At 35.2% G+C, this 19,999-nt stretch overlaps 1 protein-coding gene and 1 long non-coding RNA gene across 2 annotated transcripts; one reads left to right on the top strand and one right to left on the bottom strand.

The window, feature by feature from the left end:
* Positions 1-392: 392 nt before the first annotated feature.
* Positions 393-4,746, top strand: LOC130466339 (uncharacterized). Its single transcript, XR_008926506.1, has 2 exons — positions 393-615; positions 4,345-4,746. It is a non-coding gene; the product is annotated as an uncharacterized lncRNA (long non-coding RNA).
* On the bottom strand, positions 1,097-7,175 carry LOC110800219 (uncharacterized). The gene is made up of 8 exons (XM_022005522.2): positions 6,181-7,175; positions 4,799-4,931; positions 4,423-4,638; positions 3,974-4,129; positions 3,418-3,670; positions 2,425-2,825; positions 1,687-1,803; positions 1,097-1,564 (listed from the first exon to the last, which is right to left on the bottom strand). The coding sequence occupies exons 1-8, from the start codon at positions 7,113-7,115 to the stop codon at positions 1,223-1,225; spliced, it is 2,553 nt and encodes an 850-aa protein (XP_021861214.1). The 5' UTR covers positions 7,116-7,175; the 3' UTR covers positions 1,097-1,222.
* Positions 7,176-19,999: the final 12,824 nt, after the last annotated feature.

Genomic DNA, 19,999 nt, shown 5'->3' with positions numbered 1-19,999 from the left:
TAAAGACGGGATTGTATATGTTTATGTGTACCAAACTACAAGGGATTGTATATGCATGCTGTATATACTATTGTAGATTACAAAACGGTAAAAACGATTACAAAACGATTGTAAATTATGAATTATTCATTTCAGTGTATAAGAATACCGATGAAGTATGATCAAGGAAATTCATTTACATAACGGTAAGAACTAGTTAGGATCCATTCGGTATCACTGCTATTTTTTGGTTTTTTATTTATTTCAACTTTTGCGTTGAAATTTGAGGTTGCTAATTCAAAAAGTGGTGCTAATTCTTTAAATGCACGTGAGTTAGAACAACACGTGATACATGGACTTACTTAGGAACTAACAAATTCATTAGTTCATTACCACGTATCTGTTTTGCTTAATTGACATGAGATCTTAAATCATAGGAAGTATTGAGAAAATGCGAATATCCCAAAAGCATGGGAATCTTTTTTGGTTAATAAAGCATTATTAGTGTCGTTTGATTTAATGAAGCTGAAAAAAACCATACAAAATTAGATTATACCCCTTGAAAATCAAGAATCATCATTGCAGAGTTCCTCAAGCAGGCTAATCATCTCCTCTTCGGCTATCGATCTTTAAAATGTAATCTTTTCATCTTTTTCTCAATCTGGAATTATTATGCTTTTATTTTTATTTACTTATCAATATCAATTTATTTCTAGCTTGAAACTTGAAAGGCCTTTAAAATCTGTTTTGGGGTTTTTGTTGTTGTTATTCTTACTCGATATGCTGTTTGTTAACCCATTTCTTGTACTACGTCTATGCCTGGTTGAAAATACAGTTGTTATGTGTAATGCTCATCCTAATAAATTAAAGCTAATCAAGTTCATTTCAGGCCGGGTTCGGGTTGCTAACTATTACTCAGCCTGGTCCGATTATCGTTTTGGGATGACCAGGCCGAGTAGTTGCCATTCCATTCAACTTATTTGAACTTACCCCGTATATTAGTTTCAATAAGTTCAAATAAGTTATAATACGATATAAGTTCAATTTACAACTACAATAACTTCAGATATATAACATAAGTTGAATTAAGTTCAACTTTAAGTTAAGTCAAATGTAGTTGAATAGAAAACACCCTCTTAGCCATTTTAGAAAACGCTTTGAACTTTTTTGTTATGAGGTTCATAATTTCATATACATTGAATAAGACACAAAAAAAAAGACATTTCAAACATATAAATTATCATCATAGAATGTCTAAATCCCTCAAGTTTTGGAGAAAAGTATGAGCAATTAAGGATCCAGACTTAACAAATACTGCTGGATAACCTAAAGGAGCATCCACCTTAGCCTCAGTACCTAAGTTTGTGTACAGTTTTCCTGTCCAAATATGTAACCAACAACAACTTTCTTTCTCTTCTAGAGGAAAATAAACCTTTGCTTCCCTTTTACCTTTGTCAAGTACTGGAGCCACAAGAATCTCTGTTCCAACTAAGAATTGTTGGTATGTTAGTGTCTGCACATATTCATCTTCCGGGTAGTGAAGAAATAAGTGACGGCACACTGGAAGGCCCTTCTCAGAAGCTTCCTGTTGTTTTTTCAACATATTACAGTTTAGAGATTCATATAATCATATTTGATATGATATGATATGACATGACATGATATGATTAATTACTTGGTGAATAAATTAGTTGATTAACTAGCTACCTTAACAAGCTGGATTCTGTAGAACTTCCAGGCCTTATACACCTTTGCAAGGCGGGCGAAATGTGATAATGTTTTGTGATTGGAGTAGAATTGGGAGTTGCAGGATGGTTTATTCCCCTGTAGGAAAATGAATATATTAGGATGTTGAACTAACTGAAAATATGTTGGTAATAAAAATGTAGCATATATGTTCATTTGACAGTAATTTAGGACTTGTAACTTTGAAGGTCCTTGATTGGCCATATAAAATTTCAAGTAAAGGTTAAGATTGGAAGAACAGACATAACAAATGAATATATTAGGACGTTGAACTAAGGCTCCGTTTTGTAGTGTGTAAAATATTTTCCTGGAAAACAGTTTTCCTCTATTTATAATTTTACATTGTTTGGTTTGCAAAGGAGTATAAAACCATTTTCCCTAGGAGTAAAATTGCTCTCCCAATGATGGTAAACCATTTTTCCCTTCAAAATGAAGGGAAAACTGTTTTCCTTCCTTTGCCTTATCTCTCTTGTACACTCATCTCACTACCTGCTTAGTGCTTACTTTCCCTTTCATTTTCCTTTCGTTTCATCATTTTTCTTACATGGAACCAAACAATGGAAAACTAATTTTGGAATTGTGTTTTCTATTGCAAATCATTTTCCATGGAAATCATTTTACACCGATACTTAGAAACTTAGAAGGTCCTTGACCATATAAAATTTAAAAGTAAAGGTTAAGATTGAAGAACAGACGTACTTCATGTGTCCGGAATACAGTGGTGAAAGCACTGAATTCCATCCATCTGAAAAGCAGCTCCTCACTTCTGTGATACTTGATTAGAGGTAAGTTCATAGCACAATACCCTCCAATATCACTGTGATTAAGAGCATAACCAGAAATTCCACTGCTAAGTAGACCAACAACAGCACTCTTAATCCCATCATTAGCTTGCCAACTAACCATTTGATCTCCCTCCCAGAATAGCATTGCCCATTTCGGACTATCTCTGAAACCCGCCCTCATGAAGAACACCAATGCTTCTTCAGAATCTTCCTTTTGTTTGCCTGAACAACTCGATTTCCATTCGTCAACAAACTCACGGTTTATCTGAGCCCATAACTCTGGGTATCTGTTATGGGCAGCTAAAGGGTCTTCACCTGACCAATCAAAGCATTAAGATTAGCTGATATTCGTGTTTCTGAAAGCAGTATCTTTGAATTTCTGCTGATGCAGTAAAATGAGGAAAGGCTCCCATAGTTATTATGCGGAAAGTTTGCCAAATACAACCAAAAAAGTTGACTCTTTGCCAATTACAACCTTCAACTTTCAAATTTGTAAATACCTTAAACTTACAGGTCCACTTTAAATTACAACCCATAGGTCATTTTCCGGCGAAATCAAACGGAATATGATGTCATTAATATTATAAAAATACAATTACATAATTTCCTGTAAAGAAATGATTAATTTGTTTTTTTTTGTTTTTTGAAATTATTTAATTTTGGACTTTTGGAACTTTTTCTTTTTGGATTATTATAAAAATGACATTATATTCCGATGGTTTTTATCGGAAAATGACTCAGGGTTGTAATCTAAAGTGAAGTATAAAGTTTAAGGTTGTAATGTACAAATTTGAAAATTTGAGGTTGTAATTGGGAAAGAGACAACTTTATTGGGTTGTATTTGGCAAATTTTCCTTATTATGCCCTTCCTTTTATTTATTACTTTGAAATAAAAATGGTAAAATACCTGAATAGAGGGTAGCATCAACAGGGAGTCCTTCACCAAAATCAGCCATCCAACCCCTGACTCCATCATCTACCATATCTTGTAGGATGTTTTTAAACCATGGTGCCGTTTCTGGGTGTGTTAAATCCAACATCCCCACATCAAAGGCTGTATTAGGAACCATGTATGGCTCTCCATTCTTGTCTTTCACTAGTATGTCCAACTTCTTTGCTTCCTCAAACATGTTTCTCCTTCTGTTTGGCTTCTCATCACTCTGCCAACCACATCATTAAATTAGAGGTGATCAAAACTCGGACCGGGCTTTAACACAAAAAAACCTGTCCAACCCCATAAATTTGGTGCGGGCCAAAACGGGGTTTTCGGGCCGGGTTTGGGTTTTGGTCTGAAAATGCTTATTTTAGGCTACCCAGACCTGTAGTTTTGTCGGGCTAGGCTATAGTTGATCAGGTCTTAATTAAACTAATCAATAATCATGCATATCGAATTAGCAAGTGAAAGAACTAGAGATCATGGGGCAAAAATGAGGTCATTTTTGCTTGATGTAGAAACTACTTACCGGTGCTAGACAAGGATTGCAATAACTCATGACTTTGATATGCTGGTTGTTGAGATCTTTAACAAGTTTCTGCCATCCTTTATACCGTGTTGTATCCACTTCCCAATTCCACCATAGTTGTGATCCTACTATTGTTTCTCTTTGTCCAACCCAATCCTGTGCTTGCAAAATTTTATTTCTTGTCATTATTGTGCATCAAGGAACATACATAGGCAACATTGACAATATCGATCAATCCATTGAATGTTGTTTTGAGTTTTCAGTTCTGAATAAAAACTCTATTAACTGAATTTTTTTTTAGATTTCAAACAAAGTTAGTTTCACCCTTTTGTCATGACACAAGTTTCTCCTATTCATTTTTGTTTTTCTAGTGCTGATGATGGAGAGGGCGGGGTAGCTACCAAACAAAATCTGGCTCATATTCTATATGCATGTGCATTAGAAATTACCTGGAGCCAGAATGACGAAATGGGAACATCATAAGTTTTAAGAATGTCCCAAGTATTGCGTACAGTCTCGGTGCCTCCCTGCATTCCGACGACGGCCCCTGATATAATCCAATGAGGAAGTTGAGAAGGTCTTCCTATAGATTCTGTGAATGTCTCAATGAGTTCAGTAGGTGAGTTTCCATACAATATTGCTCCTGCAACAGAATTTCCATGCACCTATATAGCCAGTGTAATATACGCGTTACAACGGTATCATTGTATATACCCAAAATGCTAAACCTTAAAAGCAAGTGAAAGTGATTCAATATGTTGATATTTTGAAAAGATTGTGCTTAGTTAATTATGATATACTGAATTACTGATTAGCATGATATACCTGAATCTGAACTCTGTCTTGCATTGTTAAGTCGAATATCGTGTAATCATATCCTTCTAAGTAAAGAGACCTCATCTTTGATGTCATATAAAAGGGAGAGGGAGCATAGGTTGTACTCCAATCACCAGCTGCCCTGATAAAACAAATCAATATTAATTACTCTGTAGTCTGCACTAGTTTAAAAATATTCCTACAGTCAGTACTTAACAACCCGCCCAACCCAGATAAGTATTTTTTTTAATGTGTCGCACAACCCGTTTCAACCCACCCCACCGGACCCGATACAACCACCATAGCACACTCGACCCACCCAACACATGAACCCAGCCCACCTGACACACGAACCTAGCCCACCTGACCCTGTGACCCATCCGACTCGCCATCCTAATTTAAACTATTTTGTGTTAAAAATGCTAATAAATTTTAATATTATTATATAAATATACATTAACTATATTTATGTGATTATGTCAATAACATAAAAATTAATTAATTTAAGTTCATATGAATTTTGTATTTTTTTTTAAATGCATAAGTATTCATCCAAACCCATTAGACGCACATCAGCCCCCAAAACCTGAGAAAACCCATCAGATCCATCAAAGCCACATCACGCATTCACGCCCCACAACTTGTCCAAACCCATCAGACCAACTCTACCCGCACAACCCACAACAACTCATCACGTACTGCGTCCATTTTCTCCGACACAACCCACGACCCGGCCGACCCCCGATTTCACTGTGTCGATCGTGTGTCTACTATTCTCGACCCACCAAACCTACCCATGACTCACCCAACTCGGCCATCACTAGGTGCAGGTATGTGTTCAAGTGTGGACCTGGCTGGTTATACAAACACAAAAGTTTCCACAGCATGTCAAAGTCAAACACGCGTACTTGGAGGTGAAATGAAGAGTTTAAATAACACAGGAGGTGATTGTGACTGGAACTAAGAAAATCAAGGTAGGTTAGATTCGATACAATCTACATTATAATGAGGGAAGATTTTCATGAATCAATACAAATGAAGGTGCCTGGGGTGGAAGCGCCCTTTCCTTGTTTAGGATAAGGCTGAGATGGAAGGAATAACAAAATGTAAGCAATCACAATCACTCATAATTCCAATTCAATAAAATTTTGCACTAATAATAATTCAGATTGAAATTCTGAAAATATCATGGTCCTTGTTAGAGACTTCACCCCTAAATAATGTATAATGTAGTAGGCCACATTTGATGACTTCGACAGCAAACTTGTTAAAATATATACTGAATTATGATGTGATAATACTAATTAGCTAAGAAATGGATTAATAAGCAAGATAAAACATTAAAGAACGGAGGGAATATCGAAAGAAAGGGTAGTCAACTAGTCATTTACCTATAACTAACCAAATTGATAGCAAAAGAAATGGGTTGATCTCCTCTCCCAATCCCTTGTTCTTGAACAAAAATAGGAACCCTTTTGCCCTTAAAATCCATATGTGAAAACTGTTCTCCAAAACCATAAAATCTCTCATTTTCATCACTTGAATAAGTTATGCATATCCTGTTAAACTCTGCAGATTTTGCCAACCATTTCTCTTCTCTTTCATCATCTGATACCACAGCAGCACCTACAAAACCTCTAGGCCTTGATGGTAACCAACTTAACCCGAATCTTCGCCTTCGAATTCCACTCGATTTCTTATCAACACCCTTTGATTTTAGATGGTTAAACTCATGTTTTGGCTTATCAACCTTGACTTGGAACCCAGTTTGATGATTGTTCTTCTGATAAAAAAGAACCCAATATTTAGCAGATTTTTTAATTTGGTTTTTCTTCTTGTTCATGCTGAAAACCCTTCCTGATATTACTAAAACAGGGGATTTAAGATCTATTCCAGGAAACCAAGATGGGAAATCATGATCATTACCCTCAAAAAAGTTCCCATTAGAATCAAGATTGATTACTTTAATCTCTTCTATAGTCTGGTGTTTACATACTAAATTGACTTTGCAATCGCTTATCGCGAATGATCCCCTGCTTTCTTCCACCTCTGTTTCAACAATTGCAGCAGAGATGAAAGCTTTTCCAGGTATTGTAGACCAAATTGATCTTTTGGGGTGAGAAATGTGACAAATTGAGAAACTCCCGCCATTTCTGGAGCTCCAAGAAGCTCGGAAATCGGTTCCAATGGAGTAAACATGGTGAGAAGGGAGGGAATGTGGATTGATAGAGAGGGCTCCTTGGATGATAGGGAGAGATTTTGGGGTTGTAGGGAAAGGATTATTTAGGTGTTTATTGTGTTTTTTTATTGTTTTAAAAGTTGCCATTTTTAGGAGGACAAAAGAGAGGAAGATAGAGAATTTGATTTGATTTGATTCCTACTTTTTCTTCACTTTGAATCTTGTGATATTTATAGATTCTAAAAGGTTGGCTATGAGGTGCAAGTGTGCAACCTATGAGTGTACATTTGGTATGCAAGACAAAGGACAAGTAGATCATGTATTAATATTCACTAGATTTAATATACAAAAGGTGTATGGATGACAATAACAGACTTACAGTACCTTAGTTGATAAAATGGTAAAAACTTGGAAGATGGTAGTTGTGGTATATAAGACATGAGATCGAATATCGACTCTATCATTTTTCGGAAACGAAGGAAGTATAATTTTTTGTAGAACAAAGTTTATTCGTATAGGTTTGTGGTTCATGGGATTATTCGGTAATCAACATTTTGGTTTTGACTTGTTGCTTTGAATTGGATAACTTTGACCGACTTTTTACAATGCCACATAAGAAATACTCCCTCTGTATTTTAAAAAGATACTCCATTCATCTTAAATTAGTTGCTACACTTACCTTTGTACAAAGTTTTAGATGTGGTTGTTTGGTTATCAATTGTTATTTTATTGAAAAAGTAGATGTGATAGAAGTTAGTGGGGTATTTTTTAATTGAATGAGATAGGGTGTGAGGACAAAAAAAAAAGTTAGTGGGAAGAGAGAGACAATATAATAATTGTGGGGTCATTTCTAATTTAGAAGTGTAAAAACTAATCTGGGACGGAGGGGTATACACTTTGACTTGCACATAGTTTTAGGATAGTGAGTTGAATTTATTAAAATAAGATAATAGTGGGTATTTGGTGAATTATTTATTATAGTTAAAAGATGATGTGGTTAAGTGTGGGTGGGGATTACAAGAAAGAGAAAAATATTAATATAATTGGAAGTGTAGACCAAAATATATCAAAAAAGGGAATTGTTATCTCTTTTTAAAGTACAACCGTTTAAGAAAACTATATCTCTTTTTAAAATACAAAGAAAGTACAAAAAAGCAAATGATAATTGGTGATCTTGATGAAGCCTGGCGTTACTTGCTTTCTTGTACTCTTCTAATTAGCAACCCGTCGATCCGACCGACATTCTCCGGCGAAATCTTCATTTAATTATCATAATTTCGAAAAATCCTTACTTTTTCTTGATTTCTCAGTTTTCTGATCTGATTGGAATATGGGATCAGCAACCCGTCGATCCAACCGATATTTTCTGGCGAAATCTTCATTTAATTACCATAATTTCGATAAATCCTTACTTTTTCTTGATTTTTCATTTTTCGAATATGATTGTAATATGGGTCCGTGCAGAATTTCCACAATATCGTTATGATCAATTAATGGGACTGGGCATTACAGGATTAATGTTATAATAGTGACAGTACTCGTAACTCATTCTTAAAAGTCTGACTTTTATACAAATCTTTAGTTATTATGAGAATAATAGTAAAGTTAGTTACAATTTTTTAATTAGTGAATGCCAACTTGCTTAGTTGTAAAATTTCGAAGGGGTGGTACTCAAAATTTGGGATCAAATTGAAGGAATTATGTCCTTAGACATTTCCGGCAATTACTAAATATAAATAGGAATTAATTATGAAGATAATAAGTTAATTATTTTAGTAATCATATTTGCTTGCTAGAGAATAAATGTGATTAGCAGGACAATATTGATTGGACCTACAACTAAAATATATTAATCCTATAAGGTCACACATATAAGCATTAATTGGAATGGGCCCAAAAGGCCCGATGGCAACCGGTCTGTTAAGGGAAGAATGTTGGGCTTTGGTTTTGTGTTAACCTAAAACTCTCACATTATAATAGTTATAATGTCAGGGATTTAGAAATGACGTTCATTCAATATCTGACAAAAGGAAAACACAAAAACCCTAATTCTAATTCTCTAAACGCCGTACATCCCAAACAAAGCAAGAGACAGATTGTGATCGTTCTCTTCCGTACTAGCATACGTGGGATTCAATTCGTGCTTGTGGACTGAGTAGAGGAGCAACAAGTGGGGCTCTAAGATCTTCGAAGCTTGCATACGAACGGGAGAACACGCTTCAAAGGTGATTATTCTTTCGACTTAATCTGATCTATACTATTGTTATGCATGAGATCCTGTGATAGATGTTAGGAAATTGTTTCCTGAAATTCCGCTTTATGCATCTATATGTTTCTACAGTGGTATCAGTTTTAGCCTCTTGCATAATATTTTATGATCATGATTGTATGCAACATTATTATTTTGATTCAATTAAGGGAAGATTTATTTATGGCTTGAATTTGCAAAATTAATATATGATATTAATTGATTGGAATCATTAAATCGTGATTTAATTAATTTTTGCTCAAAATAAATTTATAAAATTCCGAAATTTTTATCACAGGGTCGAAATTAACTGTTAATATCTCATAAAAAATTTCGGATTTTTTAAAATTAAATTCGTCAGATTTTAAATTATTTAATGGTTAATAAGATTAATCATGGAAATAATTTGTTAACAATTAAAGATTTGATTTTTAATTTGTTAAATAAATCTACTGATTATCCCCTAATTTTTATACAATAGCCGAAATTTTTTGGTAATTTTTTAACTAATTTTCGGAATTTTTGTATATTAATTATTGAATTTGGTTAATTTTTATGTTTAATTCGATTAATCATAAAATTTAAGGATAACAATTAAAATTTTTGATTTTATTTGTTAAGAAAATTCAATAGATCTGCCTGGTAATTTAATTCGAATTTTTAGGATTATAATTGTTATTTTCTTGAATTATTTGAATAAAATGAGATAATTATGCCTTAAATTTTGAATTCTTGTTAGATTTAATTTTAATAAAGAGTTTAAATTGAAATCTAACTTCTAACAACCCTAAAATTCAGTTTAAGGATTGTTAATTTATTCAAATTTTTGCCATTATTTTCGGATAATTAAACTCTAATTAAATTGTTAATCTTTAACAAAAGTTGAATAAAGATTAATTTAATTTAGGTAATTGTTACCCAAATTAAAATAACAACCTCCATGGCTGGGTGGCCACCACCTGCGACGGAGGGTTGAAAGCCATCCGGGCCCGGGGCCTTAAACGGTGGAGCCACGGTGGAGGGTGACTTAAGGACTCAGTCGCGGCGCCTGAGATGCCGGAAGACGCGGCGGAAGAAGCAGCGGCAGAACACTGTGCAATTGGTTGCTGCGGTAGTTCTGGCTGCGGCTGCTTTGGCCGTGCTTCTGGCTTCGCCTGGTGGCTGGTTCGACCAACGCGACTGGAAAAGGCTGTGGTAGCTGGTCGGAGGCCCTGGTGACCGTTGGGTGGCGATGATTGGTAAAGCTTCAAGGAAGCTGTGTTGTTTTTAATCCTACTGCAAAGGCAAAAGCGGAAGAAGGGAAAGCTGTGTTGGTTTAATTATACTCCAATAGTGCTTTCGTTCTAATTCTTTCTAATTAAAAAAAAAAAAAAAAAGGAAAAGGAAAAGGAACATTTAATGCTCCTAAATAAGCTCCGTATATACTCCTACATTAGTTTGGAAGAGTTCCAAAATCAATCTTTAAATAAATTTCCAAATCAATTTTGGTAAGTTTTAAAATATTTTATTATTTATTCAAAATTAGATTTTCTAAGAGCATAAATTCATAAGTTTCCAATAAATGCAAATTCTTGATTAATAAGATTATTCTAGCCATATTTAAATAGTAATTGACTTAAAATAATAAGGTTTCTTAAATAATGTTAAACTTAAATTGTTTAAGTTTTTATAATTATTTTGGAAATGTAATTTGCTTATTAATAGTTAATAAGTAAATAATTTGTGTTTAATATTGTTTGATATTATATGCGTGTATGGAATATATATGATATTTTGTTACAGGCGAGTGACTAGTATGGCCCAAAATAGGATAGAAAATACGATCTGCGTATCGTTTTGTATTCTTGTAAACTTTGAAATACGATCTGCGCATCGTTCTGTATTTTTGTAATTTAATTTAAAAGTTTAAATTAGATTATAAAGTTCGTATTATAAGCTCGATGGAGTAAGAAGGTTCAATCAGAAATTCAAGGATGGAGATCCAAGAAAGATGAACAGAAACCCAAGAAGATTTGAGCTTATTTTTTAGGGGCCATACTAGGATCACATTTAATTTTTATGCATTTTATATTGCCTTAAAATGCTTATTGAGTTTATGTATGTGGTTATTTAAAGCAATGTGTTCACTTTTAATTAACCAACATAGTAAACTTAGGTCCCAAAATAATATTGAGTTTAAGTGCTTTTCCATACAACACCTATAAAGCCTTAGATCATGAGTAATAGGTTCTGCCAAAGCAGGGTGTTGCTTATAATTCCGGGGATAGTAGGGTAGGTTTTTGAAACTTACATGTTAATGTTTGGTTTAACTCAACAAAACTATCAAAAGACAAAGTTTTGGGTTTTGAAGCTAAGAGATAGGAAAATACAAAGAGTTGTTAACCTGTCTACCAAGAGTTATAATCAGTTATAATTAGTAAAATGTTTACTTACCTCGAATACTATAAATTAAAGTAGCAGGGCCAAAGTCCGTTTGATTGTAGTGGGAGGGGATCTTGGTTAATTCTTTATTCAATGGGGACTTCTAATTTTGAATAAAGGGTAGTAGTGAATTGAATTTGTTTAATTGCTACTTTTGATAAACATTATATTGAATCTTGCTTTACTTTTTATTGTAGTTATCATGTCTGGTGCAAACAACTCTACTTTTAACTTGCGCCCTCTAATTGAAAAAGACAAACTGAATGCTACCAACTTCCTACAATGGCAAATGGCTGTGAGAATTGTTCTCAGAGCGGAAGGAAAAGAAAGTGTTCTTGACAATCCTCTACCTGAACCCTTGCCAGAAAATGCTACTGCAGCTCAAAAGCGAGCTAGACAAACTCTAGAGGATAACTCCTTGCAAGTAACATGCTTGATGCTTGCTTGCATGGAACCAGAGTATCAAAAACGTTTTGATGGTCTGGATGCCTACAGCATAATCCAGCAACTGAAAACTTTGTTTCAGAAAAATGCTAGATTGGAGAGATTTGAAGCAAACTGCAAACTTCTGGATTCCAAGTTGGAAGAGGGGAAGCCCGTTGGTCCGCATGTGTTCGATTTGATTGGACATTTTCAGACCATGGAGAAATTGGGTTTCCCTTATCCTAAGGACCTGGCAACTGACATAGTCATCAGATCCTTGCCTGAAGATTTTCATAACTTTAAGTTGAACTTCTACATGCAAGGAGGGGAGGCTACCCTGCAAGAGTTGCATGGTTCACTAATTCAGGCTGAGAGAAACTTACCAAGTAAACCTAAACATAAGGATGTTCTAATGGTTAGTAAAGGTAAGCAGTTCAAGAAGAAAGGGGCTCCCATGAAGAAGAACAAGGGCAAGGTAGTTGCCAATGAGAACTCTTCAACCAAGCCAAAGGCCACTCCCAAGGCTAAGGTAGCTGCTCAACATGAGTGCTACCACTGCCACAAGATTGGTCATTGGAAGAGGAACTGCCCCAAATATCTGGAGGATAAGAAGACTGGTGCTTTAACTTCAGGTATCTATGTCATAGAAGCTAATTTAGCTACAACTGCTTCTTGGGTATTTGATACCGCTTGTGGATCTCACATTATTGGTAATGTGCAGGGACTAAAAAGAAGTAGGAGCTTGAGCAAAGGCGAAGTGGATCTCCGAGTAGGCAATGGAGCAAGAGTTGCTGCTTTAGCTGTAGGAGATTATAGTTTACGCTTGCCTTCTGGTTTAATATTAGAACTTTATAATTGTTATTACGTTCCAGTTATTACCAAGAACATAATTTCTATTCCGATTTTGGATTCGGAAGGTTTTTCATTTCAAATTATGAATAATTGTTGTTCAGCATATTTGAATGGTATGTTCTATGTCTCTGCTAAATTATCAAATGGTTTGTATGTACTAGACTTACAAAACCATATCTATCACATAGAAAACAAGAAACACAAACCAAATGATTTGAACCCTACTTACCTATGGCATTGTCGATTAGGCCACATAAGCTCAAAGCGCATAGAGAAACTTCATAAGGATGGAATTCTCAAATCATTTGATTTTGAATCATTTGAAGTATGTGAGTTTTGCTTAATGGGGAAAATGACAAAATCTCCTTTCACAGGCTCAAGTGAAAGGGCCAATGATCTTTTAGCCCTCATACATACTGATGTGTGCGGACCTATGATTACTTTGGCTAGGGGAGGGTACGGGTATTTCATTACTTTTACTGATGATGTGAGCAGATTTGGAATGTTTACCTCATGTGACATAAGTCGGAATCCTTTGAAAAGTTCAAGGAATTCCAAAATGAAGTACAAAACCAACTTGGAAAGAAAATTAAAGCATTGCGATCCGATCGTGGTGGTGAATATTTATCTCAAGAGTTTGGTGATCATTTGAAAGATTGTGGAATACTTTCGCAATTGACTCCACCAGGGACACCACAATTGAATGGGGTTTCCGAAAGAAGGAACCGAACTCTATTAGATATGGTTCGGTCCATGATGAGTCTTGCTAACCTTCCTGCCTCATTTTGGGGATTTGCGCTTGAAACAGCGGCATTCACACTCAACAGAGCTCCGTCCAAAGCAGTAGAAAAGACGCCATATGAGATGTGGACTGGAAAAGTTCCAAAATTGTCTTTTCTAAGGACATGGGGTTGTGAAGTTTATGTAAAACGTTTACTTTCTGATAAGCTTTCACCCAAGTCCGATAAGTGTCTTTTTGTGGGTTACCCAAAACAGACTAAGGGATACTACTTCTACAACCAAAGCGAAAACAAAGTGTTTGTTGCTCGCGATGTTGTCTTTCTGGAAAAGGAGTTTATTTCCAGAAAAACAAGTGGGAGTAATGTATATCTCGAAGAAATTCGAGATGAGCAACAAATGGATGAGGTTCACACCTCGTCAGAGACGACCCATCATGAAAATGCTCAGGAGGCGGTGCATTCCATTCATGCGCCTTCTACCGTCCCACTTGGAGATAATCCATGCGAAGTCCCTCAACCTAATGAGGTGGAAACTTCTCCTGTTGTTCCCCAACGTAGGTCTAGTAGGACTGTCATTCCGTCAAAGAGATATATTGATTTCCTTTTGACTGAAAGTTCTGAAATAGAGATTTTAGAACATGAGGAACCTACTAGCTACACAAATGCTTTGACGAGTCAAGACTCCGAGAAATGGCTTGAAGCCATGAGATCCGAAATGGATTCGATGTTTGAAAATCAAGTATGGGACTTGGTTGCTTTGCCTGATGGGGTTAAACCCATAGGTTGCAAATGGATTTTCAAACTGAAAAAGGACAAAGATGGAAACATTGATGTCTTTAAGGCAAGACTAGTGGCAAAAGGTTTTAGACAAATTCATGGTATTGACTATGATGAAACCTTCTCACCAGTAGCCATGCTGAAATCCATTAGGATAATTCTTGCGATTGCTGCCTTTCATGACTATGAGATCTGGCAGATGGACGTTAAAACCGCCTTCTTGAATGGGTTCTTGAAAGAGGATGTGTACATGACACAACCACAAGGTTTTGAAGATCCAAACAGTCCAAGAAAAGTTTGCAAGCTTAAGAAGTCCATTTATGGGCTTAAGCAAGCATCCCGGAGTTGGAACCTCAGATTTGATGAGGTAGTCAAATCTTTTGGCTTCCTCAGAAATGAAGAGGAATCTTGTATATACAAGAAGTTGAGTGGGAGTAGTATTGCTTTCCTAGTCTTGTATGTGGATGACATACTTCTCATAGGAAACGACAAGACCATGCTTGAGTCAGTCAAGGAATGGCTTAAAAGTTGTTTTTCCATGAAAGACCTAGGAGAAGCTGAATACATCTTGGGAATAAGGATCCATAGAGATAGATCCAAAAGGCTGATTGGACTTAGCCAAGAGACTTATATTGATAAGGTTCTTGCAAGGTTCAAGCTGGAAAACTCCAAAAGAGGTTTCATTCCCGTGCAACATGGCATTTCACTTGGCAAGACTCAGTGTCCTTCGACACCTGATGAGGTCAAGCGCATGAGTAATGTTCCTTATGCCTCTGCAGTAGGGTCCATTATGTATGCCATGGTATGCACTCGACCGGATGTTGCATATGCTTTGAGTATGTGCAGCAGATACCAGTCAAACCCAGGAGAGGCGCACTGGATGGCAGCAAAGAATATCCTTAAGTACTTAAGAAAGACTAAGGATGATTTCTTGGTCTATGGTGGAGATAATGAGTTGGTTGCCACTGGATACACCGATGCAAGCTTCCAAAGTGACAACGATGATTTCCGATCACAATCTGGTTTCATATTTTGTCTTAATGCAGGGGCTGTGAGCTGGAAGAGTTCTAAGCAGAGTACCATCGCAGATTCTACAACAGAGGCTGAGTATATTGCAGCAAGTGATGCAGCAAAAGAAGCTGTTTGGATCAAAAAGTTCATTAGTGAACTTGGTGTAGTTCCTAGCATTGAAAATGGCATTGAGTTGTACTGTGACAACAATGGTGCCATTTCCCAGTCCAAGGAACCCAGATCGCACCAAAAATCCAAACATGTGCTCAGGAGATTCCATCTCATTCGAGAGATCGTTGAAAGAGGGGATGTGAAAGTAAGCAAGGTTCATACTGAGGATAACGTGGCTGATCCTCTGACTAAACCGCTTGCTCAACCTAAGCATGAGAGTCATACTAGGTCTATGGGGCTTAGGCATATGGGAGAATGGATTTAGTTTGTTTACTTTTTGTTTACAATTGTAAAGACATTTATTATGCTTTGAATGTTTATCAATAAAAGTTCATTCTTATTTAATTGTTTGGTTTAGTATTAAATAAAATGTCCAAATAACTTGTGTTTTCAAATAGGATTATCGAAAACGTTTTGATAATGGAACTCGATAAAGTGAACTGAAATCACAACTTATTAAGTCCCTAGTCTAAATCACTAAATTGGACATAAGTGATTTATGTGAAGACTAGCATGTAATTAATTGATAGTGCAGTTCCATGGGCTATGGAGACATAGGGATGTCTAATTGATTATATGGATGTATACTTGATGCATTGTGACTTGACCTAACTAGATTCTAAAAGTAGAATCAAACTTCTATATTTAGTGGATTCCTTAGACATGAGTATGTCTTAATAACCACGAGACAATTAGTTTAACTTTGACGCTGTTAAACGCCGCGCCGTAAAAGGAGGTTATAAAGGCAGTGATCAGGTGGGCTAAGAATTGAGTGGGAGTTATGGTCATACAAGAGTGAATAAGTCCTCCTATTTGATAGGAATGGTGTCTGGGCCTCTTGATGAGCGAGAACTGAAAATTGCATGGCCATGCGGAATGGGATTAAAAGTTAATCTTTATTTGAACAGTTCGAACTCGGCGATCAAGAAACTAGAATTTGAGAATAACAGTGTGTTATCAAATTTTGGCATTAAGAGACTTAAGGAATTTAGCATTGCGTTCTTGTCTTCGGACAAGTGGGAGATTGAAGGAATTATGTCCTTAGACATTTCCGGCAATTACTAAATATAAATAGGAATTAATTATGAAGATAATAAGTTAATTATTTTAGTAATCATATTTGCTTGCTAGAGAATAAATGTGATTAGCAGGACAATATTGATTGGACCTACAACTAAAATATATTAATCCTATAAGGTCACACATATAAGCATTAATTGGAATGGGCCCAAAAGGCCCGATGGCAACCGGTCTGTTAAGGGAAGAATGTTGGGCTTTGGTTTTGTGTTAACCTAAAACTCTCACATTATAATAGTTATAATGTCAGGGATTTAGAAATGACGTTCATTCAATATCTGACAAAAGGAAAACACAAAAACCCTAATTCTAATTCTCTAAACGCTGTACATCCCAAACAAAGCAAGAGACAGATTATGATCGTTCTCTTCCGTACTAGCATACGTGGGATTCAATTCGTGCTTGTGGACTGAGTAGAGGAGCAACAAGTGGGGCTCTAAGATCTTCGAAGCTTGCATACGAACGGGAGAACACGCTTCAAAGGTGATTATTCTTTCGACTTAATCTGATCTATACTATTGTTATGCATGAGATCCTGTGATAGATGTTAGGAAATTGTTTCCTGAAATTCCGCTTTATGCATCTATATGTTCCTACACAAATCACATTTAAATCATTTGTTACCTTACCTTTTGTGACTCTCTCTACACAAAAAAAAATAAAAATTATAATCAAATTTCCCTTAAAAAATAAAAATTTATGATCAAATAATTGAACTTTTAAATTAGAACACTACACTTTTATTGTCAAATAGTAATGCTTAATTTTGTATTTATTTTTGTACAATAGTTATGCTTAGTTAGTTATTTTTTCTGATGAAAAAAATATTAATATCGTCATGATTTTGTGTTAATAGTTGTTTTGAGTTAACCGTTGTGATTTTTGTGTTAATAGTTATGTTTTTTCTTATTAATATTAGCGGTTTAATTAGTATAAGGCGGTTTTATGCAAGCGTACTCATTTTCGATTCGAGTTAATCAAGCAAAGCTATATTGTGAAAATATATTAGTCGTTAGTCAGTACCTGGACCAAGACCTTATTTTCACTTATTTCATAAACAGTAAATTTTGAGCGGAATTTTATAAAAAAATAAGTTCATATAAGATAAGTTTAGGAAAAATAATGGTTATACAAGTACAATTTAACTAGAAAAGTGCTAGCAAGTTCTAATAATTGAAGTTAAGTTCAGTGGTGGATGTTACTTATGGCTTGGGTGCGCTCGGCCCCTCGGGTGGAAAATTCTTTCGTACCCTAAAAATATTTATATTATATCGCTTAATTCTTCTACTGATCAAGCCTACCATAACAATTGTTCAATATCCTTTACTAAATAAATTCTGATAATATAAGTTTAAAAAATAAGTAAAAATCAAGTAAACAAAACGCATACCGACAAATAGCAAATAATATGTATGAGCCATTTCAAACTTCAAAGTTGAATATTTGGTAGGTTTTCCAAGGATTTAGGTAATGTGTAGTTGATAATGTCTTTTAATGTATTAGCCTAATAGCAAATGTAGTACCCTAAGGCCCTGTTTAGTTCACCTTAATTCAGGATTTTATTACTTATTTCAGATTTGACCAGATCAGATCAGATCAGATCAGACCAGACCAGACCAGAAAAAATAAGTTCAGATCTAATCAGATCAGATCAGAAAAAATAAGTTCAGATCAGACCAGATCAGATCAGATCAGATTAGATCAGGTCAGACCAGATTATTATTATTATTATTTATTATTTATATCATTGTTATTATATTTAATATTTTATTACTATTATTGCTTTAATAAAAAAGAATGTTGTTGTCGTTGCAATCATTGGCGGACCCAGGAATTTGAACTTGGTAGGGCACCTTTTCACCATCAACTACAAAACTTCAAGCGAAGTAAAATATTACCTCAATTTAGTTTATAGTTGTACTCCGTGGGTTAATACCACGTAGGTTCAAATATTTTTAACGTCAGAAAATAAAATTCAATACCGGAGTCGCAAGTCCAATTTAGGACCAATATATGCTAGCCCGTCATGACAAAGATTGAGTGTACAATCAAATTTATCATTTTTTGTTGCAAAATTTTGGGAAAAGTTAAATAGAAAAACATAAAAAAAAGGGAAAAAACCCAAAAGTATTTATGAATAAGTGGGGAAAACAATTGAACATAAAGGAAAACAAAAGAGAGGGAATAAAAAGTAGCAAATATGGCATGACTGGATTCTAACCCAGGACCCTTGCAGATAGCAAATGTCTAATAACCATTAGAGACAAAGACCATTACATTGTTATTGTAGGGCACACATATTCTATATAACTCATTTTTTTACAGATAATGGTGGGGAACGTGCCCCACCATGCCCAGTGCTGGGTCCGTCCCTGGTTGCAATTAAAATCTATTACTTAAGGCATAAAGAAAACATTAACAAAACATTCAAATTCATCATGTCCAAATTAAAATCATTAAGTCCAGATCAGAAACGACATGATCAGGTCATGTCCATATCAGAACTGATTTTTATAGATCTGAACCATTATATATCTAGACCAGGACTTATAGGATCAGATAATATCTAGATCATAACCGATCTGTACAGATCATGTCCATATCATGTTCAAATCTGCAAAGATTTTGTCTACATCAGAACCGATCCTTCAGAACCAATGTGTTCATATGAAAATCGATTTGTACAGATCATGTCCAGATCAAAATCGATATGTCCAGACTATAACTGGTATAGATATCGACTCTGTACAGATTATATATGTTCAGATCAGAATTGATCTACAAAGATCATGTCCATATCAGAATTGATTTGTACAAATCATGACCAGATCAGAACTGGTCTGTATAGATCATGACCAGATCAGAACTGATCTTTACAGATCATGTCCAGATCAGACCTAGTCTGTACAGCTTATGTCCAGAGAAGAACTGATCTGTCCAGATCAGAAATGATCTGTACAGATTAGTGACAGATCATGTCCAGATCAGTGACAGATCATGTACAGATCAGAACTGGTATGTACAAATCATGTCAAGATCAGATCTGAATTGTACAGATCATGTCCAGATCAGAACTGATCTCTACAAATCACGTCCAGATCAGAATTGATCTGTACAAATCATGTCCAGATCAGTACAGATCATATCCAGATCATAACTTATATGTCTAGATCATATCCGATCTATCTAGATCACGTCTAGGTCTATCTAATATAAATCATGAGCAAAGTCAAATAAATAATAACAATATTATAAATTTGTGTAACATTAATTTTATACGTAAGTCGTTTAATATTGATAAATGTAGATTT

The sequence above is a fragment of the Spinacia oleracea genome, chromosome 1 (genome assembly GCF_020520425.1).
Source record: "Spinacia oleracea cultivar Varoflay chromosome 1, BTI_SOV_V1, whole genome shotgun sequence".
Classification (NCBI taxonomy): Eukaryota; Viridiplantae; Streptophyta; class Magnoliopsida; order Caryophyllales; family Amaranthaceae; genus Spinacia; species Spinacia oleracea.
The sequence above is the reverse complement of the archived record's forward strand: the minus strand, read 5'-3'. Positions and strand labels throughout refer to the sequence as shown.